Source organism: Hordeum vulgare, chromosome 2H (genome assembly GCF_904849725.1).
Source record: "Hordeum vulgare subsp. vulgare chromosome 2H, MorexV3_pseudomolecules_assembly, whole genome shotgun sequence".
In the NCBI taxonomy this organism is placed as follows: Eukaryota; Viridiplantae; Streptophyta; class Magnoliopsida; order Poales; family Poaceae; genus Hordeum; species Hordeum vulgare.
In genome coordinates this window covers 210,151,271-210,174,841 of record NC_058519.1, presented here as the reverse complement: position 1 = coordinate 210,174,841, position 23,571 = coordinate 210,151,271, and the positions used below count along the sequence as shown (strand labels likewise).

Genomic DNA, 23,571 nt, shown 5'->3' with positions numbered 1-23,571 from the left:
AACCGTTGCCCAGCCAGCTCGCTCAGCGGCGGAGGCGGTATCTTCCTCCACGTCCTCAACCTCCCTGTCAAGTATCGCTTTGAGGAACCTATCTTCACGCAAGACAAAGCAAAAGGGAATAAAAAGGAACTCTTACCCCACAACGATGGGCACCTGCCTCCTGCCGGCGCGAGCACGATGCTTCTTAGCACTGCCTGCTCGTCCTCCGGCTGGAGGTCCTGTCGCGACACGCTTAGGGGCCGGCCTAGAAGTTGTGGCACCCTTGCCTTTCTTCCTGGCTGCCTCGCCAAGACCGGCCGTCTCGGCCGCATGGCGGCGACCACGCGTCAGGGGTGGGCTAGTGACCTCCTCCACCCCATCGGAGTCTTCCTCAAAGGCTGCATCAGATAAGGAGGGCGGTGTCTCGTCATCATCCATCCAATCTACAATGGAGGGTTTTAGATGCTCACCAGATGGCTCAGAGCCCTCCGACTCCAACGCATCCTCCGAATCCTCGGAGGCGGCAGAACGCGGCTCGATCATGCCCTTGTCCTCGATCTCCGAGGCGTCGGACGTCACTACGTCGGCGGTAGGCGGGTTGAGCGCTTGCAAGTTCTCGAACAGTTGTGCAATGGAGTCGGCGGCCGGCTCAGAAAGAAGACCGACTACTTCAAAAAATGACTACCATCGAAGGCGGATGGGCCCTGTCGTAACAGACTAGCCCCCACTCCCAGTTTCCACTATCATCCAGGTGGGTGGTGGATATCTGGTTCACGCTCCAAGCCACCGTGCTGGCTGTGAAGTTCTTGGTGGAGCGCCGGCAGGGATCATACCGGTTGCTCATCTGGCAAACCAGATGGGGCCGCCTCTGCAGGGGCAGGATCCTGCGGGTGATCATGGTGGTAAGTAGGCCGGGGCCCAGGAGGCCGCGGTTCTTCAAGCTATCAAGGTAAGCGCCGATCTGCGCCACCTCAGGAATCGGCTTCGAATACTTGGCCTGCCAATTCAGCTTCGCCATCGGAGGCTCGATGGCGAAGAGAGGCATGTTGAGGGCGTCGTGTGCGGGGCTGGCGTTCTTCACATAGAAGAAGCCTTTCTGCCACTACTTGATGGATTCTTGCAGTGGCAACTGGGGGAAGTCGGACTTCGACCGATGGTGAACCAGTGCGCCTCCGCACGGCATCATCGGGCGAGGGCCATCGAGCTTCTCAAACTCGGCCTTGTCCATTTTCTTGGACTGCTTCTTGAGGAAGAACAAGCTTTACCAGAGGTCGAGGCGGTGCTCGATCCCCAAGAAGCCCTTGCACAGAACGACGAACGAAGCAAGTTGGAGAATGGCATTCGGCGGCAGGTGGTGTGGTTGCAGGCCAAAGAAAGTAAGAAAGTTGGAGAAGAAAGTGCTCGCGAGAAGCCCGAAGCCCCTATAGAAGTGCTCGTCAAACACTACGATCTCTCCCTCATGTGGCGTCGGGGCGGTCTCGGCTTCGGGGATACGCACCATCACGAGAGAGGCCGGAGGCAACATCCGGCAGTGGCGGAGCGCATCGATGTGGTTGTCGCAAATCTCGCTGCCAAGCCAAGCCCCGTTGGACTGGCTCTTCTTCAAGGAGGAGCCGCTCGCCATGACTGCGGGCAACGGGCGCTTGGGAAGACTGGTGGCGACGGGTGGCGCGACGGCGACGGAGAGGATGAAGACGAAGGCGGACGGTCTCTTTCTCTCTGGGCTCACAGAGGAAGAGGGCTTTGTTGCGGGGCGAGAGGGGGGCGAATGGCCTCCTCGGTACCCCCGCGCCCCATTTAAACTCCATAAAGGATCGTGGGGAGGGGATCCGGTGCGCACAAGACCCCACTAATCCCGTTTATTATAGGCGGTAACACTTCCCGAGACCCAACCGTCGCGGAGTAAATCCGTAGAGGATCCTCTACACGGGGGGCGAGGGGGCGTCGTGGCGGGACCCAGGGCCCAGGCCCGGTCCCGTCACCTGCGTAAACCATCATCATGTCAAGCGGGGCCTGGCACGTGGCGCATTTTGCGTGGCCTACAACGAAGCCGAGGCGTCTTTTGGAAGCCAGCCGGCTTCTGAGCCAGCGTCTCGTGCCGCAGGCGACGACAGGAATAGAACAACAAACAACTTAAGACGGCGAGGCCGCCCGCTCCAAAGCGCCGGACCTCCCCAGCTTCGGGGACTACTGTCGGGGGGATAACCCCGGGGTAGGCTCAACGAGCGTGCTCCTTTGCCTTCAACCAAGAAGGAATAACTAGAACAAATTCTACAAGGTCCAAGTCCCCTGGCCGGCTAAGAAGCACCTGCTGGCTGGGGGGCGAGGCGGCCAACTCTCTGGCCGGCCAGGAAGCATCTATCAGCTAGAGGCGAGACAGCTACCTCCCCCTGGCCGCCTAGGCCAAGTCAGCCGGCTAGGGGTGAGGCGGTCGTGCCCAGGCCGGCTAGTCAAGCAGGCTAGCTGGCTGGGGATCTCAAGTCACATCAGACCGTAGGTCATGACGAGACCCTACGGTTAAAGGTGGCTACGTGTCAGCAAAGGTATTGGATCGTGGTGCACGGCAGGTACCAGCGTCCGCGTCCATGCCACTGACCTCCTCCGGCTCTGATCCATCACCCTGCATAGTGTCGGCCCGTCAAACTCCCACTCCATTACTGCACTCGACATGGGAATAGTGGAGACGGCCGTACTGTCTGCCCATGACGAATCTCGCCGGACGATGCCGGACGTACCACACGTGTCCTGCGTCAACCTTATGCGAGAGCCTTATTGGCTAGCCGGCGGGTCCCACAGCCATACAGGACCTCGCAACCGGCGGGCCCCTCGAGCGACAAGACAAGACCCCCATGGGCTCCCTGGCAGCCGGCGAGGCTTCCAGTCGTGTCCCACTCTTGTACTTTTATCCATATTGTAGGTCGGTGGGTTCATCTATAAAACCCCCGGCCCCCTCCATGCAGAGGGTCGGTCAACTTAGTACACACACCAACCACATAGGAGAGGCAGACGCGAGCCGACAACTCCTTCTTCCTCCTCTGCAACACAGCTCCAGGAGCACTTTGTAGTCCCACTCATACATCATACACACCGGCAGGATTAGGGGTGTTATCTCTACGGAGAGCCCTGAACTTGGGTACATCGTGTGTTCCATGCTTGTACCAACCTCGTTCCTAGCGCCCTCCGGTGCCACTTCGGTTCCCACGATCTTTAGCCTACCCATGGCTTATGTTGTGAGTAAACACCGACAACCGGCTAGAGTTTTGGACGTGTCGAAATACATGGTCCAATGAGCATAAGTGTTATACTCTCTGGGGAGTTCGACCTCAGTCCATTAGCCACGTAGTCGGCCAAGACTTGAGATTTGATAGCTTGCCGCTATTTGTAGGTTATCTCGAATGGCAGGAGCTCGATGGCCCACTTGGCAATTCGGCTGGTGGAATCCTTATTATTGATGATATCATTCAATTGTACCTCCGAAGTCACATTGATTGCACATTCCTAGAAATAGTGTCGAAGTTTGTTTGATGCCATAAACACTGTGTAGGCAATCTTTTGGTAGTGCGGGTAACTGGTTTTGCATGGGGTGAGCAACTCGGATACGTAGTAGACCGGCCTTTGAATCTGTAGTTGTTGGCCCACAGCTTCTCGTTCTATGACGAGTACCGCGCTGACCACTTGATTGGTGGCCGAGATGTATAGTAACATTGGCTCCCCTATGAAGGGTGCTGCTAGGATGGGGTTGCTCGCTAGTATCACTTTGATGTCCTCCGGAGCCGTTTTAGACTCATCGGTCCATTTGAACTCCTTAGTTTTCTTCAACAACCTATAGATCCGGAGGGCCTTCTCGCCTAGGTGAGATATAAATTGGCTTAAGTCCGCTACGCAGCCTGCAAACTTTTGGACGTGTTGTAGCTCTGTTGGTATCGCGAGTTGTGACAATGCTCGTATTTTGGCCGGAATGGCCTCGGTTCCCCTTTGTGAAACGATAAATCAGAGGAGCTTGACGGTTGGGACTTCGAAGACACATTTATCCGGATTAAGCCAAATATTGTATGCCCGTAGGTTGGCAAAGGTTTCCCTGAGGTCGTCCACCAGTTGGTTGACATGTTTGGTCTTAACAACCACACCGTCCACATATGCTTCTACTGTTTTTCCGATTTGTTTCCCCAAGCATGTTTGGATCATACACTGGTAAGTGGCGCCCGCATTTTTTAACCCGAACGACGTTGTGTTGAAGCAGAATGGCTCGTATGGTGTTATAAAGGCGGTTGCTGCCTGAACGGTTTCCTTCATCTTGATCTGATGGTATCCGGAGTAGACATCAAGGAAATACAAGGAGTCGTGTCCAGCAGTTGCATCGATAATTTGGTATATTCGGGGCAAAGGAAAAATATCCTTAGGGTAGGCCTTGTTTAGGTCCTTGAAATCGACACATAGTCGCCAAGATTTGTCCTTCATTGGTACCATGACCAGGTTTGACAACAAGACAGTGTGTTTAATGTGCGTGGTGTATCCGAATTCCAATAGCTCGTCGAGTTCCTCGCCCATAGCTTGATGATTGGTTTTGAAAATCGATGCAAGGCTTGTTTGACAGGCTTGAAATCGGCGATTATGTTCAAGTTGTGCTCCGCCAGCCCCCGAGGGATTCCTGAAATGTCTCAGGGGTGCCGCGCGAATATGTCCCAATTTTCACGTAGGAAGGCGCGTAGTGCTTTGTCGATTGCGGGCTCCAGTTGTGCCCTAATAGGTGTTGTTTTATTAGGGTCCATTGGGTGTACGTGTAAATTGACGATCTTGTCCGCGGGTTTGAAGGATGTGGATTTGGGCCGCTTGCCGAGGATCACATCGTCTTTGTCCACCATGACACGTACTGTCGTGAGTTCCTCTGCACGAAGGCTCTCAGTTAGCAACTCCAGGGCGAGGGATGTCGTTTTGTTTTTGGCTCGGAGGGCTCTTTTGGGGTCACTAATTACTGTGATCACGCCGTTTGGCCCTGGCATTTTGAGTTTCATGTACCCGTAGTGCGGTATGACATGGAATTGTGTGAAGGCTTCGCATCCCAACAAAGCATGGTAACCGCTGTGGAACGGGACAACATGAAAGAGGAGCTCTTCGGATTGATAGTTATCGGGTGTACTGAATACTACATCGAGCGCTACTCGTCCGCTGCAGCGGGCCTCCCTCCCGGGTACAACACCCCGGAAAGTGGTTGTGCTCAGCTCGATTCGAGATCGGTCGAACTGCATTTTCTCAAGTGTGTCCTCGTAGATGAGGTTGAGGCCTCTGCCCCCATCCATTAGTACTTTGTTGAGTCTAAAGCCGTCGACATGGGGTTCGGGACTAAGGCGGCTAGTACCCGGTATGTGCTAGTCATCGGCTCATCACCTTCGTTGAAAGTAATGGGTATGTTCGACCATGGGTTTGCCGCCAATACATGGTGGATTTGATGGAGCTCCCAAAAGGCTTTCTTTCTTTGATTTTTTGAGGTGAATGTCTCATAGATCGTTAAGATTTCCGTGGAGTTATCCGGCGGTGCTAGTGGCCGGCGCTCCGCGGGTGTTACCTTGAGGATGCTCTCTCCACTTTTTGCGACTTGCCTGACGACCCAGCATGCTCTAAGGCTGTGGGTGGAGCTTCATTCAGGCGGTGCAGAATGTATGGGGCTTGGCTTATCGAGTAGTACGGTGAGGACCGACCTAGCCCTCGTCTGTGTTCTCTTCATTGAGTATACGGACGTGACCGGACCCGTGAGTAGGGGTGTGTGTCTTGTCCGAATTTTCTTGGTTTGTTCGGCAAGGCTAGGATCATTGCACATTTGTTGTATTTGCCAAGTGCTTTCCATGGCATAGTATTTGAGCACTAGGCCTGACAACTAGGTGAGGGTTTGAATTCGGTGACAGGAGAGGGCATTAAGGATCCCCTCATCACGGCAATGATGCTGGAAAGCGCGAATGAGCTCCTGCTCGTCATGGCCCTTGGTCCTGTTGTTGAGGAGGAATCTGGCCCAAGAGTGGTGTACTGATTCCCATGGTCGTTGCGTGACTTTAGGTCAGGCTGAAGAACCGTACTCTTGTGCGTGATGCTCGAGTTGGGTGGTGGGTGGGAAAAGACTTTGAATTCTCGTGATTTGTGGGCAAGAGATCTTAGTGGTCGCGTTCCCGGCTGGGTCACTCACTGGACCTGCCGTTGGCCCCGTAATATTGCCAGGGCGAGATAGGTACTCGAGACTATCGGGTAGTCCAGATGATCATTGATCGGGACGTAAACCGTTCTTAACTTTGATGACTGGTGTGGGAAGCCCGTAACCGGACACTCAACAATGTTGATCAATTGTGTGACGGGTGGGGCGTAAATTTCCCTATCGTCGGGTCTAAGCCTGGTCTGATCGTAGACCGTAGCCTGATTGTTCATCATGCACATGCCTTGTATCTGGTAGAGTAGTTCGTGTAGTACAGGGGTTTCGGCGAAGCTCCTGCAGCCTATGAGTTTGGGATTAACCCATGTCACCGATGCCCTAGTTGCACTCAAAGTCGCTTCCGGAGTGTTCTTGACTGAGACGATCTCGGGCGTGTTTACCACGTCAGGCACTAGGGCCGGGATGGAGACGTAGGTCGTCCCGGTGGCGAGATATGTGGTTTCCGACGCCAAAGTTGTTGGAAATATGCCCTAGAGGCAATAATAAATTGGTTATTATTATATTTCCAAGTTCATGATAATCATTTATTATCCATGCTAGAATTGTATTGAATGGAAACCCATGCTAGAATTGTATTGAATGGAAACACAAATGCATGTCTGGATACATAGACAAAACATTGTCCCTAGTAAGCCTCTAGTTGACTCTCTCATTGATCAAAGATGGTTAAGGTTTCCTAGCCATAGACAAGTGTTGTCACTTGACAACGGGATTACATCATTAAGAGAATGATGTGATGGAAAAAACCCAAATTGTGAACGTAGCATATGATCGTGTCAGTTTATTGTTACTGTTTTCTGCATGTCAATGTATCTGTTCCTATGACCATGAAATCATGCAACTCCCGGACACCGGAGGAATATCTTGTATGTATCAAACATTGCAACATAACTGGGTTACTATAAAGGTGCTCTAAAGGTATCTCCAAAGGTGTCTGTTGGGTTAGCATGAATCAAGACTAGGATTTGTCACTTCATGTGATGAAGAGGTATCTTGGGGCCCACTCGGTAATACAACATCACAACAAGATTTGCAAGCAGTGTGACTAAGGAGTTAGTTACGGTATCTTTTATTACGGAATGAGTAAATAGACTTGCCGGTACCGAGATTGAACTAGGTATGGAGATACCGAGGATCGAATCTCGGGCAAGTAACATACCGATGGACAAAGGGAATAGCGTACGGGATTAACTCAATCCTCGACATAGAGGTTCAACCGATAAAGATCTTCGTAGAATATGTAGGAGCCAATATGAGCATCCAGGTCCCGCTATTGGTTATTGACCGGAGAATGTCTCAAGTCATGTCTACATAGTTCTCGAACCCACAGGGTCTGCACACTTAAGGTTCAGTGATTTTTCGGTATTATTTAGTTATGTGTGTTGGTAATCGAAAGCTGTTCGGAGTCCCAGATGAGATCCTGGACGTCACGAGGAGTTCCGGAATGGTCCGGAGACGAAGATTGATATATAGGAAGTCCCGTTTTGGTCACCGAAAAGTTTCGGGTGTCACCGGTAATGTACTGGGGGTGCCGGGAGGGTTCCGGGGGTCCACGGGGAAGGCCCAACTCACCCAAGGGCAATATGGGCCTAAGAGGTGGCGCACCAGCCCCTGGTGGGCTGGCCGATCAGACCCTAAGGAGGCCAATGCGAAATTGGAAGGGAGGTGACCAAAGGGGAAGGAGTCCCCCCAAGACTCAACCTCCCTTGTGAGGGAAGTAGTCCAAGTTTGGGGAGGGCTCTTCCCCCTTTGCTTCGGCTGAAACCCTCCTTGGAGGAGGGGCCAAGGCAGTCTCCCCTCCCCTTCCTCCTATATATACTACAGGTTTTAGAGGTGAGGGCTAACCCTAATGGCCACGTGCTCCCTCTACTTCATCACCACCACCACCACCACGCGCCCGTGCTGGAGAACTTGTCTAACTCTCTGCCCCTGTTGCTGGATGCAGAAGGCGGTGATCGTCATCGAGCTGTACGTGTGCTAAACGCGGAGGTGCCGTCCATTCAACACTAGATCAGGATGGATCGTGATGGGATCGCGGGACGGATCGTGATGAGATCGCGGGACGGGCTACGATTTGGATCATGAAGATGTTCCACTACATCAACCACGTTATATACGCTTCTGCTTAGCGATCTGCAAGAGTATGTAGATTCACTCTCCCCTCTCGGAGATGATCATCATCATGGATAGGTATTGAGTGTGCGTAGGAAATTTTTGTTTCCCATGCAACGTTCCCCAACATTGGCATCATGAGCTAGGTTCATGCATAGATGATATCTCGAGTAGAACACAAAAGAGTTTGTGGGCGTTGATGTTCAATTTGCTGCCCTCCTTAGTCTTTTCTTGATTCAGCGATGTTGTTGGATTGAAGCGGCCCGGACCAACATTACTCCTACGCTTACGAGAGACCGGTTTCATCGACTAACATGCAACATGTTGCATAAATATGACTGGCGGGTGTCTGTTTCTTCAACTTTAGTTGAATCAAATTTGACCAAGGCGGTCCTTGGAGAAAGTTAAATAGCAACTTGCATATCACCGTTGTGTTTTTGCGTAAGTAAGATGCGATCATACTAGATACCATACCAGCCATGTAAAACACGCAACAACAAATTAGAGGACATCTAACTTGTTTTGCAGGGTATGCATGTGATGTGATATGGCCAAAGACATGATATGATATATTGGATGTATGAGATGATCATGTTGTAATAGTTAAATATCGACTTGCACGTCGATGCTACGGCAACCGGCAGGAGCCATAGGGTTGTCCTTCATTATCTTGCGCTTGGCGATGCTTTGCTTTATCACTAGTAGTAGATTTAGTAGTACCAAATAGTTAGCACGGCAACCTCGATGGCAGCACAATGATGGAGATCATGGTGTGGCACCGGTGATGATGGCGATCATGACGGTGCTTTGGTGATGGAGATCAAGAAGCACAAGTTCATGGCCATATCATGTCGCTTATGGTTTGCATGTGATGTTAATCCTTTTATGCACGTTATTTTTCTTAGGATGACCGTAGCATTATAAGGTGATCCCTCACTAAAATTTCAAGATAAAAATTGTGTTCTTCCCGATTGTGCACCGTTGCGACAGTTCGTCGTTTCGAGACATCACGTGATGATCGGGTGTGATAGACTCTATGTTCAAATACAACGAGTGCAAAACAGTTGCACACGCGGAACACTCGGGTTAAACTTGACAAGCCTAGCATGTACATACATGGCCTCGGAACACAAGAGACCGAAAGGTCAAGCATGAGTCATATAGTGGATATGATCAACATGGAGATGTTCACCATTGAAGCTAAACTCAACTGACGTAATGATCGGACTTGAGTTAGTGAATTTGGATCATGCGACACCATGGTTAGAGGGATGTCAGTTCGAGTGGGAGTTCTTAAGTAATATGATTAATTGAACTCATTATCATGAACATAGTCAAAAGGTCTTTGCAAATTATGTTCTAGCTTGCGCTGTAGCTCTAGTATTTTTGATATGTTCCTAGAGAAAATTTAGTTGAAAGATGATAGTAGCAACTATGCGGACCGGGTCCATAAACTGAGGATTGTCCTCATTGCTGCATAGAATGCTTGTGTCCTTAATGCACCGCTCGGTGTGCTGAACCCCAAGCGTCGTATGTGGATGTTGCAAACATCTTACATACACGTTTTTGATGACTATGTGATAGTTCAGTGTGTAATGTTTAATGACTTAGAATTGAGGCGTCGAAGATGTTTTGAATGTAACGGAACATATGAGATGTTCCAAGAGCTGAAATTGGGATTTCAGGCTCGTGCCCACGTTAAAGAGGTATGAGACCTCCGACAAGATTTATGGCCTACAAAGTAAGGGAGAAAATCTCAATCATTGAGTATGTGCTCAGATTGTCTGAGTACTACAATCGCTTGAATCAAGTGGGAGTTAATCTTCCAGATAAGATAGTGATTGACATTGTTCTCCAAAGTCACTCCCACCAAGCTAATGTAGCTTCGTGATGAACTATGGCATATCAGGGATGCACAAGATGATCCTTAAGTTATTCACGATGTTTGACACCGTGAAAGTAGAAATCAAGTAGGAGCATCAATTAGCGATCTACAAGGGTATGTTCACTCTCCCCTCTAGTAGATGATCATCACCATGGATAGGTATTGCATGTGCGTAGGAAATTTTTGTTTCCCATGCAACGTTCCCTATCAAAAGTATCGGGACCCGTGGGTTCCTCGAAAGGAGCTAAATTTTTTGTTAACACAAGGTCTTCCCGGGGGGTCAGTGGAGAACTCTAGGCTCCCGAACCTGACTTCCTAACCGGGGGCGAAGTTTCCGACCTCGTCGAGGTGGCCGGACGGATTGGCGTGCAGAACGACGCTTCCAAAAGCGAAGATGTGTCTGGGAATGAAGACATCCCTATTTATGATCTCCTCGCTGATGACTAGGCGTGCCATCGATCCTTCCAACGATCCAACAAGCGAAACTCTCAATGAAAGCACCAATGTCGGTGTCAAAATCAGCAGACGTCGGGTAGGGGGTCTCGAACTGTGGATCTTGGATCGATGGGTTGCGGGAGAAAGAGGGAGACAATATTTTCCCAGGTTCGGGCCCTCTTGAGGAGGTAAAACCCTATATCCGGCTTGATTATATTGATGCGAATGATGGTTACAGAGTCTACCTCGAGATCGTATATGCTAACCCTAGGTGAATCAACCTGTCTACATGGACGAGGACCCCCGGTTTATATAATCACCAGGGGATCTAGGGTTACATACAACTGACCTAGTCTACTTTACTTGGACGTCACGCCGGTCTTTGGTGCCTTCCTCCTTGAGTACGAGATGACCGCACAGCTCGGGCTCCAATTAGTACGGCCCATAAGTCCAGCCTCTTCATAGTAAGCCGACTAACTCAGGACCCCTTAATCCCGGACTCCATCAGTTACCTATCGATTTTTTATTTAATATGACAACGAAAATTATGTTTTATTTTCCTATTGGTCTCAATGTGTTAGCACAACCATGATCACCACTACGGTCGACCTATCCGACCGAAAACAAGCTCTTCGTGGGAGGCAACCCATGTGAATAAAGTAGACAAGTAAGTTTGTATTTTTGTTTTTATAAAAGAGCGATTGAAATTCTATATGAACAAGATAGTTTGGAAGAGTTGTTCTAATGAAGGCTCTGCTTTGTGCAAGACGAAATGGATGTTAAATTGATGTTTATATGCCACGAAATATGTCTATGTATTGCTTTAAAACTAACCCGTAGAAAAACAAATAAAAGAAGTTTCGGAAGAAACAGATCAAAACACGACCTTTTAAACGATCGCAGAGGTAGTCTTTTTTCACGAATACGTATAGTGCCTATCATTCCATTGATAGAAGGGGGAGATATTATAGGGTTGCAATCCTCGTTGAGCGTTCGCCGGAAGGCGCTCGCGAGGATGCTATTGAGCAGCGGGTGGAGGGGTTCCTTAGCTCCGATTACAAGTGTCAGGTTACATGGATGATGATACTAAGTCCTATGGCGCCGGCTCTAGCCCAAGTGCGAGCCTCTTCCTGGATGTTGCGCAGCAAATGGGCATGAGAGGATGTCGTTCCGTCAAATATGTAAGTATTGTGGTGTTCCCAGGTCATCGATGTAGTGAGCACGATGAGGGAGCTGAGGCCCCTGCGGTGGCTCGTAGGGGACGCACTGACAAAGGAGGACCACCATTCGAAGAACTCGGTCATACCGTCGGGAGGTTGTGCGTTGAGGCGGCATCAATGAAAGATGATGTGCCAGACGAAGCGGGGGACGACACAGCCAACAAGGAGGTGGTGCATGATCTCGTCCTCCTGGTTGCAAAGGATACACAGCGGGGTGTGCGACAACCCGTGATACACGTGGCGGGCAGCAGTCCAGCAACGGTCAAGTCGCAGTGGTAGTTTGAATGGTCGCATGATTTGAAGGAGGTTCTAGCGCACAAGAGCGAGAGAAACCAGAGAAGAAGACAAACGTTTCAAACGAGCATAAACGCTCATTTCACATATTTACAAAAAGCGAAGACGAATCAAGAACGCCGGTCTTAGTGTATGTTCATTTGGATACATGCAAAATTAGCAAATCTCTTTACGAGATGGAATGATTAATCATTAGGTGTTCCGCATTACATAATCAACATTCATGTTTCAACTTCACTACTCCCTCTGCTTCTAAATATAAGTTTTTTATATGTTACTAGAAAATTACATACAAATATATATAAATATATTTTAGAGTATAGATTCACTCATTTTGCTTCATACTCAATCTCATGATAAAATCTTTAAAAATGCTTATACTCCTTTCGTACCTAAATAATTATTGTTGTAACCTCTCGCCACGCCTGTGAAAAAAGGATCGCCCGCGTCGCCCAGCCTAGGGAGACTCGGGCGCAGCGGCTCTCCGGCCACCAGCGCCGCTCCTTGTCCACCTCTCGCCACGCCATCGCTGGAGGACGCCGCCGGGTGACGCCCGCGCGGCCGACGGCGGCGGCAGGGCGCTCTCACGCGACGGCTTCCATCCTGTAGGGCAGCGGGTTGGGTGGTGTGTCAGCGTGCGCTGGGGCTCAGGATCCCGGCGACCGGTGACAGAACTCGCGTCCTCTCATGGGCGTGGCGGCGGCTACCGGCGTCGTGGTCGTTTGGGCTGCGTCATCAGGCGTGGCAGCCCAGATCCGACCGGGATCCAAGGAAGCCCCGCGGCAGTTGGCCCTACCCCGACTAGCTGCTGTCATGGGTGGCCTCGCCCCAACTCCTGGACGCCGTCCCCATCCACCCCGATTGGAACTGGGGCCTCCCCAGCCGGTTGTGGTGCCCCTTCCTCGGCCCAGCTGTTGCGTCCTCTGCGTAACCTGCTGGATCCCTTCGAGCGGGGAATTCGGCTCCTTAGCGGAGCAGTGGAGGTCTGGCAGCGAGGTGGCGACGCTAGCCCATGCGCGGCGTCTGTCGACGCACCGAAGGGAGGCGTGGATGTGTTGACAGGGACGGCCGCGCGGTCATGGCCGAAGGTAATGCAAACCTATGGCAATGGTGGGGCCTGCTAGTGTGCTTGAATAAAGGCGACGGTCCTAGTGTTCCTCTTGCGTCAAGACGAAGATCTGCCTGATACACGAACTTTTTGATCTGGTCGGAGTGGCGGGTTCCGGAAGGCTCCGCCGGCGAACTCCCATGGGCGTGTTATGCCTGGAGATTGTTGGATCGGGTGGAATTCGGTTGTGCCCATTGGTTCTCCATTAAGGAGGGAGCGACGCGAGTCTGTGCTATCTGGTTCCATGAGGAGATATCTTACTCTATGGTAAACTCAGAGGCGGAGAATGTTATGAAAGCCAAGATTGGAGGACTAGTACTGGTGATTATAGCCTACGGCGCTGAGGAATTTGCTTGGAGTTTCGGGATTCGTAGCAGTGGTATGTAAGTGGGGGTGACATCACAAGTGAAGTTCAAGGTCCTATCTTTCAGGATGAAAACCCAAGATCTACGATCTGGCGACGACGGTGCTTGTGCACTGTTTCCTTCTTGGAGGCGTCGTTTTTGGAGTACTTAAACATCGGGTATTGTCTTGGTGGTGGTTGTGCTGCAGTTGCAAGTACTGAAACTCTGTAGCGGGACTTTTCTTTTTAGTTTCTTCTTTGTTTTTTGGCTGTGTGCATCTCCTTGATATTAATATATACTCTTTGTTGAAAAACAAATTTGTTGTTGGATAATTTTTCTCAACAACAAATATTTAGGTGCAAAAAATAAATTTAAAAAGGAAAGAGTAGAACGTATAACAATCAGTTTCCGCAACAACGTGCAAGATGTCATCTAGTTTTACATATTTGTGCATCAAATTGATCGTAGCCGGCAAGTTGTTTGACTCCCCGTGTATTTGCCTCTTTGCTTATCTCCACGACTTTTTACAGCCGGTGACTTAATTAAATCACTGGTGGCACACTGATGCGATCATACGCGGCCGAAAGATGTCCTGTGCTGCATCGGACATGATCGAACATCCGACATGAGCCAGCTTTTCCGAGGTCTCTCATTCCACTCCAAGATTCCTTCACGCATGTGAAGCCTCTTCAGACTTCAGCAAAGGTAAAATAAGTGGGGGAAATAATTCCAAATGAAATGAAGGCAGCACGAATTGAAGGACGATTAGGAGTACTGTATTAAACATAGACGACTCAGTTGGAGTCAATCGGCCGACACATTAATACATCCTTTATGGGACCTTCCACGAAACAGCGCCGCTTCGGTGGTAGAACTTCGTCCATCATAACTGGAAATGAACCCTAGAGAAGAGAACCAGCAGTAGTAGTAGTACATATAGGAGGCGTGGAGCACACTCGTGTTCGCAACTTCGCACTCATGGATAACTTGCCACTGACCACCATGGCCGGGGCCGCGGCGTCATCGTTGGAAGGAGGCGGGAAGGTGGTGGACACGTACAAGAAGGCGCTGGGCACGGCGGCGTCGGTGGCCGCGTACGCCATGCTGGTGCGCAGCATGGCCAGGGAGCTCCTCCCCGAGGAGCTGCGCGCCGCGGTGCGCTGGGGTGCCGCGTTCGTGCGCACCCGCCTTGGCGCCGGCGACAAGGAGCGCCACACCATCGTCATCCGCCGCCACTTGGATGCCGGGTACAACGAGAACCACCTCTTCGAGGCGGCGCGCGCCTACCTGGCCACCAAGATCGATCCGACCGCCATGCGCCGGCTCTGCCTCGCGCGCACCCGGTACAAGGAGCCCGACGGGAGCAGCAGCTGGAGCACACTCCTGTGCATGGACGATGGGGGCTCCACCACCGACGCCTTCGACGGCGTCGACTTCAAGTGGACGTCCATCGAGACCGGCGGCGACGAAGGCAAGAAGGGAAAGGGACATCGGGCCCCATCAGTACCACGCGAGACCCTCGAGCTCAGCTTTGACGCCGAGCACGCGGAGGCGGCGCTCGAGCGGTACGTGCCGTTCATCATGTCCACGGCGGAGCAGCTGCAGCGGCGGGATCGCGCGCTCAAGATCTTCATGAACGAGGGTCGCTCATGGCACGGCATCAACCACCACCACCCAGCCACGTTCGACACGCTCGCCATGGATCCCGCACTCAAGCAGGCCGTCACCGACGACCTCGACCGTTTCCTGAAGCGGAAGGAGTACTACCGGCGGATCGGCAAGGCTTGGAAGCGCGGCTATCTGCTCTTCGGCCCACCTGGGACCGGCAAGTCTAGTCTTGTCGCCGCCATGGCCAACTACCTCCGGTTCAACCTCTACGACCTCGACCTCTCCGAGGTGCGCCTCAACTCGGCGCTTCAGAGGCTGCTTATCGCCATGCCCAACAAATCCATCCTCGTCATCGAGGACATCGACTGCTGCTTCGACGCCAAGTCGAGGGAGGACCGCACGATGCCTGTGCCGGCCGACGACGGCACTTCATCAGACGACGACGTCCCGGAGGACAAAGCCCACCACCCGGGACCGCGCCAACAGCAGACCATAACCCTGTCCGGGCTGCTCAACTTCATCGACGGGCTGTGGTCGACGAGCGGCGAGGAGCGCATCATCATGTTCACCACCAACTACAAGGACCGGCTTGACCCGGCACTGCTGCGGCCGGGGCGCATGGACATGCACATCTACATGGGCTACTGCTGCTGGGAGGCGTTCAAGACATTGGCCAGGAATTATCACCTCGTGGACGACCATGCTCTGTTCCCAGAGATAAAGGAACTGCTTGCAGCGGTGGAGGTGACGCCGGCCGAGGTGTCCGAGATGCTGCTGCGGAGCGAAGACGCCGACGTTGCGCTACGGGTGCTGACGGAGTTCCTCCAGGACAAGAGACGCAAGGCAAGAAAAGAAGCAACAGAAATCAAGATCGGCGTAGCAGAGAAGGCAATGTAGCACTAGTATTCTTCAGTGTCAGCATCCCCATTAACTCGGAGCATTTCATTTGAGTAGACTAAGTGATCGAGTATGTGTCACAAAGGTAATCATCTATGCGGGAATAATGAGGCATCAATTGAACAAGCTGATGTATCTGTTACAAGTAAAATTGGAAGTCATTTGCCAGGAGCTTCACCATCCATGGGCATCAACCATCAATAATTGGCCCTTACGACTCTTCGGCTACGCGCCCCCGCATCTCAGCCCGTGTCGCTCCAGGAGCGGCACGGGCGGAATCCCAGCGCCGGCGCCTCCTCTCCCCCATCCTCCCTCCCTCTTGCCGTCGCCAGCGCAGGCCAGCGGCCAAAGCCCCCTGGTGGCTATCGGCGGCGGGATCCATTCACCGCGCACCCTGGTGGTAGAAGGGCGACTCGGATGCTTCGTGTTGGCGGCTGCTCACGCAGGCCCTGGCGACGTAGATCCGTCCCCTGCCAGCGCTCCGGCGGCTCCTGGCAGCGCGGATCCGGCGGGTTGCGGTCGAGCAGACGGCTCCCTCACTTTAAAAAAGGAAAAGATCTGGTTCAACCGGGCTGATGTACCTCCTGCGATCCACCTCCTCACCTCACGCTTGCGACACGTGTCCCTGCAGGCACCAACTCGTTCTTATCTCCCCGGCCCCCCTCCCGTGAGCCCACGCTCCTCATCCTTCTCTTTCATATCTTCTCTCCTCCACCCGTCTTCTCCAGGCTTCCTCTCCCTCGCCTCGCTCACCACCAGGGGGGCTCACGCTGCTCCCCATGGCCGTCGGCCGCTGCACCAGCTCGCTCCGCTTCGCCCTCGGTCAGCCCTCGCTCGTAGCTGCCACTTCGTGTCTCTTCCCCTCTGCTTCCTCTCCCTCTCCTCCAACCTTGCAGTCATTCATCCCCTTTCAAGTTTTCTGCAACGCGGTTGTTGTTTCCGCAACGTGGTTGTTGTTGCGGGAGTTGGAGCAATCGTTTCTGCAACCCGTTCGTTGTTTCAGGAATTGTTTCTGCGACCGGTTAGTTGTTTCAGGAATTGTTCTGCAACACAGGCGCTGTTGCACAAAGACGAAGGTAAAAAATTCTGCAACAAAGCGATTGTTTCTGAAACTCGACCGTTGTTTCAGGAATTAACAAGTATTTCTCGTAACAAAGCGAAAGTTTCTGCAACTCGGCCGTCGTTTCAGGAATGAAAGTTTCTGCAACTCGACCGTTGTTTCAGGAATTGTAGGATGCACAACTGCGCGTACATCGGACGGACCTCCAGGTGGCGGCTGTTTACTAAACATCCGCCGGTAGATGCGTAGCAGCCCCCTTAAAAAACACATATTTTTTTAAGAGGAAAAAGACGCATCTTTGATGATGCAGATAACTACTCCCTCGGCCCACAACTTAAGAAGCATCTACAGCCGACCGACTCTATAATCTACGTATAATATTGTGCAACGTAAAAAGCATACGCCCCTAATCATCACAGATCAAAGAGGGGAAGAAGAGGCTTTCTTCAAAGTTTATAGAGATCTGTTTAGGATGGACGTTGCTAGAGAACACACATTGGAGCTGGAGGCGCTTAACATGCATCAGGTGGACCTCTCGGAGTGGGATATTCTTTTCACGGGGGAGGAAGTTTGGACTGTCATCAAGGATATGCCTTCTGACCGTGCCCCTGGGCCGGATGGCTTCATTGGAGTTTTCTTCTAAAAATCTTGGAATATTATCAAAGGAGATGTGATGGCAGCTCTGGCCAAGCCGTTCCTCAACAATGGTCATGGGTTTGGCAGACTCAACCAAGCTTTGATCACTCTAATTCCCAAGAATCAGGAAGCTTGCCACATAAATGAGTTCAGGCCGATCAACTTAGTTCATAGCATTCCAAAGCTGGCATCTAAGTTGATGGCGAACAGGGTTTGCCCGCGGAATGGGATTGTTGGTGAGCCTTAACCAATATGCTTTCATTCGTGGTAGAAATCTTCATGACAATTATCTGCTTGTGAGGCAAATGGCCAGGAAATTGCACCAAAGGAAAGCAAAACGAGACCTGCTCAAATTGGATATCGCTCTGGCGTTTGACTCCCTGTCGTGGCCCTTTCTTTTTGAGGTGTTGCGTGCTAAGGGTTTCTCAGAGATATGTCTTGCTTGGCTGGCAACTATGCTTACTACTGCCAGCTCGAGGATTGTGGTGAATGGATGTGTGACCAACAAGTTCATGCACGCGTGCGGATTGCAGCAGGGGGACTCTATTTCCCCGCTACTGTTTGTTATTGCAATGAAGACCCTTACGACCATCATGGTCAAGGCGCACGAGCTCAAGATTTTGGAGAAATTGAATGGGTGCAAGCCTTTGCAGCGGTTAGCGATGTATGCTGATGACGTGGTGTTATTCATTAGACCATCTAGGGCTGATATCACTTTCGTCAAGGAGGTTGTCATGATTTTTGGAAAGGCTTCGGGTTTACACGTTAACTTCGTCAAATCATCTGCGATTCTGATCCGTTGAGAGGATTATGACGAGGAGGTGGTAAGGAATGCTTTGCCATGGAAGATTGGTCGCTTTCCCTTCAAGTATCTAGGTCTCCAACTGGGCATCAAACAGCTGACGCGTTGTGATTGGCAGTTCATGGTGGACGGGGCGCTCAAAATCCTCCCGGGCTGGCAAAGAGGTCTAGTAACTCGCCCAGGGAGGTTGATTCCGGTGAATCAAGTGATGAGGGCTAGGCCTACGCACCACTTAATCATGGTCGAGGCTCCGAAGTGGGCAATTCAGGAAGTGGATCATGGTTGTAGGGCTTTCTTCTGGGCCGTATCGGATGCTGTGAGTGGTGGGAAGTGCACTCTGGCACAAAGTGTGTCGCCCAAAGCAGCTGGGTGGTCTTGGCATTATGGATCTCAGTAAGCATGGTCTTGCTCTTCGGCTCGAGATGGGAGTGGCTTCGCAGAATGGATGACTGCTGGCCCTGGCAAGGGCTGAACCTGGTGCTGGACAAGTAGGTCCAGGGCGCATTCAATAGCCTGGTGACATGGGAGATCGGCGACGGCCAAAAGATTCTGTTCTGGAAGGACAGATGGGTGCATGGTAGCATGATTACGGAGATTGCTTTTGGATTGGTAGCTAAGGTGAAGACTAGGATGATCAACGGAAGGCTGGCCAATGAGGGGTTGTACCAACATGAATGGACCAAGGACATTCCCGAGAATCTATCGACGAATGAGCTAGCACAGTTTATTCACCTTTGGGGGGTCCTTATGCAGTTCGATATTACCCCAAGTAGCGAAGACAAGGCCGTTTGGGCTTGGCATGCTTCGCGTGTCTATACCGCCGCCTCTGCCTACCGGATGTTTTGTATTGGGGGAGTGAGATTTCCTCCGACAGCTGCCATTTGTAAGAACGGTGCCCCCTAGCCTGCAAGATCTTTATGTGGTTGGCTGTCGAATATCGCCTCTGGACATGTGATAGGAGACTGAGACATAGATTGCAAGAGAGAGACTCTCTTTGTTATTTCTGTTAGCAGGAAGAGGACACGGTTGATCACCTCATGATCAGTGTGTGTTCGCGAGGCATGTTTAGTTTCGATGCTTCTCCAAAGTTGGCATCGATCCGAGCCTGATTCCTGTGCAGCAAGATAGGCTGTAGCAGTGGTGGATGAGTAGGCGTAAGCAGATCAGCAGAGCGGACAAGAAGGGCTTCGATGCTTTCGTCATGTTGATTTGTTGGACGTTATGGAAGCAAAGGAACGCTAGGGTTTTCTAGTTAGGTGCGATTTGCGACGAATATGCTATGGTGGATCATATATTTTAGGAGCTTTGCCTATGGGTGCTAGCTGGAGTGGCAGGAGTGCAATGTTTTTGCGAGTAGTCCATTTAGAGTAATGGAGGGGAAGGGTGGGATCATCGGGTTGCAGTGATCTACCATGTATTCTCTTTGTACATACTTTTCTCTCTTCTATAAAGCTAAGGTACGCCATTGGCGTACTCTCGAAAAAAGAGAAGGCATACGTCCCTGTAATATTATAGTCTAATCTTCTAAACATTCAAATCCGACGAGCTTTAATAGGTCATCGATGGGAGGCTTTATTACACTCATGGATGTCCAATTATCGAGGAGGAGTCCGATAGGCTTCATGGGAAGCTAAAAACTAATGGCATCTTTACAGTGAAATCGATGTATTTGAACCTTATTCACACAACACCAATCTTCAAGTCGATTCATATTTGGAATGTTAAAATACCCTTACGAAAGTCTTCATGTCGTTTGTTCACAAGAAGGTGATTCTCACTAAGGATAATTTGGCAAGGCGTAATTGGGAGGGAAGCAAACGATATAGCTTTTTTGATCATGATAAAACTATCAAACACATTTTTCTGCAATGTCCGCTAGCAAAACATTTATGGCAAATAGTTCGTATAGGCTTTAATATCATACCTCCGGATAGCATTGAAACGTTGTTTGGGACATGGCTAAACGAAGTGGACACAACTATTGCTAGACATATTCGTATGGGAGTATGTGCATTACTTTGGGCTATATGGAACTGCAGGAATGACATGACTTTTAACAGACAGACACATATAAATTTTTTGCAGGTACTTTACAGGGCATCGGCGTTGATTCATACATGGCCGTGACTCACTCCTGCGGAAACCGGGAGCCTTTAGTTACTGGGTCTATCCGGTAGGAGATGGTAGCTCGGGATATCTACAACAGGTTTGGATGGCGGTCCGGTAATAGGATAGATGGTCATGCATCTATGCCTATGTTAGCCGGTTGTGGCATCCTTTGGTTTTATTTTGGATTATTTTGTTGCTCCTTTAGAGCTTGTTCCGAACCACAGACTATTTAATTTCTTTCTTTAATAAAGTGGTTGCATGTATCGTATTCATGCAAAGGCCGGAAGTAATCTCCTTTTCTAAAAAAACATCACTGCTGCCCCACGAACCATTTGACAACGCGGTTGCAACACTCGAAATGTCCTCTCCACATCCTTCCTAGCTGCATCATGCATTGTTGCGAAGTGCTTTTGTTTTCTGCCATGTGGTTCGGATATGGTCTTCACAAATGCAGCCCACTCAGGATATATGCCATCGGCAAGATAGTATCCCATGTTGTAGTATGGGTCGTTGACGGTGTAGTTCCACGGAGGTGATTCCCCATTGCAAAGCCCTTTAAACACCCAAGATCGTTGAAGCACGTTGATAACGTTGTGAGAATCTAGCATTCCAAAGAAAGCATGCCAAATCCGTAAGTCATGTGATACCGCCGCCTCTAGTATGATGGTGGCCTCTTCTGTGTGACCTTGGTACATTCCTTGCAAACCTTTGGGGCAGTTATTCCATTGCCAATGCATGCAATCGATCGACCCGAGCATTCCTGAAAACCCTCTGGCCTCTCCAATAGCCAATAACTTCTACGTGTCCAATGTATTTGGTTCTCTCAGATACTCTGATCCAAACACCTCCACCACAGCACGGACAAACTTGATAGTAGTTTTCAAGCATATGCTCTCCCCATCTTGATCATCTCACGAATGACATATGTCGTAGTACCAAGTGCAAGCATCCTCATAGCAGTCGTGCACTTCTGCTTGGCAGAGAAAGAGAGTTGACCGCAACAATCCCTTGTGAGCTTGAAGTAGTCATCGTGTGCTACCACTCCCTCCACGATGCGCAAAAACAATGGGTTTCGCATGCAAAAACGACGAAGAAAAAATGTAACATCCGGGAAAGGTGGGTCCAGATCAAAGTAATCCTTCTGAAGTAGCTTTACTCCGGATACCCTATACCGATTGATGACTCTTCTCCCTTTGATTGAGCCCTTGAAATTCAGAATGTGCTCCAATTCTCGATCCATTTCCTCTTGCATGCTCATGAGCATCATCATGTCCACTTCATCGTCCGAATCGATGGATCGAAGAACTCATCTTGAATCAGTTGATCAAGATCCATCGGTCCATACTCCTCGCCGAATGAAGCATGGAATCCAACATTTCCCCTATAAATTTGACCAACAAATCCGGTCAGACATTTTGTCAAACACATTCGACGCAACGCATAGCGAGAGACTTGCCGGGTGTAGCGCGGTGTCTTGTGGGCCAGCGACGATGTCATGCGGGGAGAGGTCACGAGAGATGATACCTCTGACCGGGCGGACGAGGTGGAAGAGGCTACTAAGCGACAAAGCGCGCGTGGTGTCGGAGCTGCGAGACGGACGACGCATGGAGGAAGAAGAGAGGAAAATAGGAAATGGATCCAACAGTTCTGCTGGGTGGATTTGGTGGAATTTGCAGTAGGGTTGGGATGTCGGGTCCGACGTGGGGGGCTGGATATGAGGGGTGCCGGTCAGCCCGGGCGTTTGAGGCCCGTTTGAGGGGTCTGTTTGGGTCGCTTTTTTGTGACCAACCAATGTGCCTCGACATTTCAGAAGGGTTTGAGGGGTCCGGTTGTAGATGCTCTAAGACGTTTTTATTCACATGTTGAAGCCCGACACCAATGGCAACTGCTACTGCTTGAGGATGCCATGACTGAACCCATCCACACATCCCCGTGTCGCTGCCTTAGCGTGCATGTCGGTGCGTACACGCCACCGTGCTTGACACCAAAATCCTGGGTAGCCATCACAAACCATCGCTTTCTTATTTGCCTTCCCCTTCACGCGCACCCGAACAAAGTTCTTGAACCCTCCTATGCCCACCACCATGCCTACCCCAAGCCGGCGAGCGCCACTCGTGTGTGGCATGAATCTCAATGCCTCACGGGGCCTTCGTGGAGAGTGACACTGGCTCACGATGTAGTACACCATTCAAAGTGATTTTCAATGGATCAACAACATCACACCATAATCAAATTGTATGATCTATAACATAAAAATGACCATCGTATGTATTACATCACACATATTACCAATATGTTTTGTGTGGAGCACTAGCAATTGAGTTAGTAAAATCAACAACCTGCAACAAACTAAAAAGTACAATGTATGCGATAAACGATTGAAAATTGGGCAAACCATAGAGAGGAAACATGCCTCATTAGCAGTACTAGCGCCAAAAATGCGGCGGCATGCCACGCCCCTCAGAAATCCTAGTGGGTTATGAACGAAGGAGGTTGACCATACTGTGATGGTTCATTGTGGCAGTGCAAATAATGAAACATATCATTTTGATGATATATTGAAAAATAATAATTGGAAACGGCACTTGTGCACATCTGTGACATCACATAATTTACTAAGTTTACCTTTATTGTGAACAACTTCCAAGATTTCATGAGAAATATAGCAACTCATGAGATAACAGTAAGATATAGTAACTGGTGAGATAAGACAATAATGTACTCATACTTCATTAGTCCCTTGTCAGATAAAACATAATCATCAAACATAGTGTCGGATTTCGGGCTCCGCAAAACCCTAAGGATTCGAACACGGGGGCGTGTACGGCGATCTCTCCCGGCTCAACCTTACCTAGCCCGCTACTCGATGGGAACAACGAGGACCTC

General features: G+C 50.5%; 1 protein-coding gene and 1 long non-coding RNA gene across 2 annotated transcripts; both read left to right on the top strand.

The window, feature by feature from the left end:
- Nucleotides 1-14,361: 14,361 nt before the first annotated feature.
- LOC123425882 (AAA-ATPase At3g50940-like) lies at nucleotides 14,362-16,249 on the top strand. The gene has a single exon (XM_045109631.1). It carries the CDS (start codon nucleotides 14,552-14,554, stop codon nucleotides 16,076-16,078), a length of 1,527 nt encoding a protein of 508 aa, XP_044965566.1. The 5' UTR covers nucleotides 14,362-14,551; the 3' UTR covers nucleotides 16,079-16,249.
- Nucleotides 16,250-16,733: 484 nt separating this feature from the next.
- Nucleotides 16,734-20,971, top strand: LOC123425884. The gene is made up of 2 exons (XR_006621948.1): nucleotides 16,734-17,154; nucleotides 20,662-20,971. It is a non-coding gene; the product is annotated as an uncharacterized LOC123425884 (long non-coding RNA).
- The last annotated feature ends 2,600 nt before the right edge of the window (nucleotides 20,972-23,571 follow it).

Excerpts from the sequence above, each read along its gene's own strand:
- LOC123425882 (XM_045109631.1), top strand. The coding sequence starts at position 14,552 with ATGGATAACTTGCCACTGACCACCATGGCCGGGGCCGCGGCGTCATCG.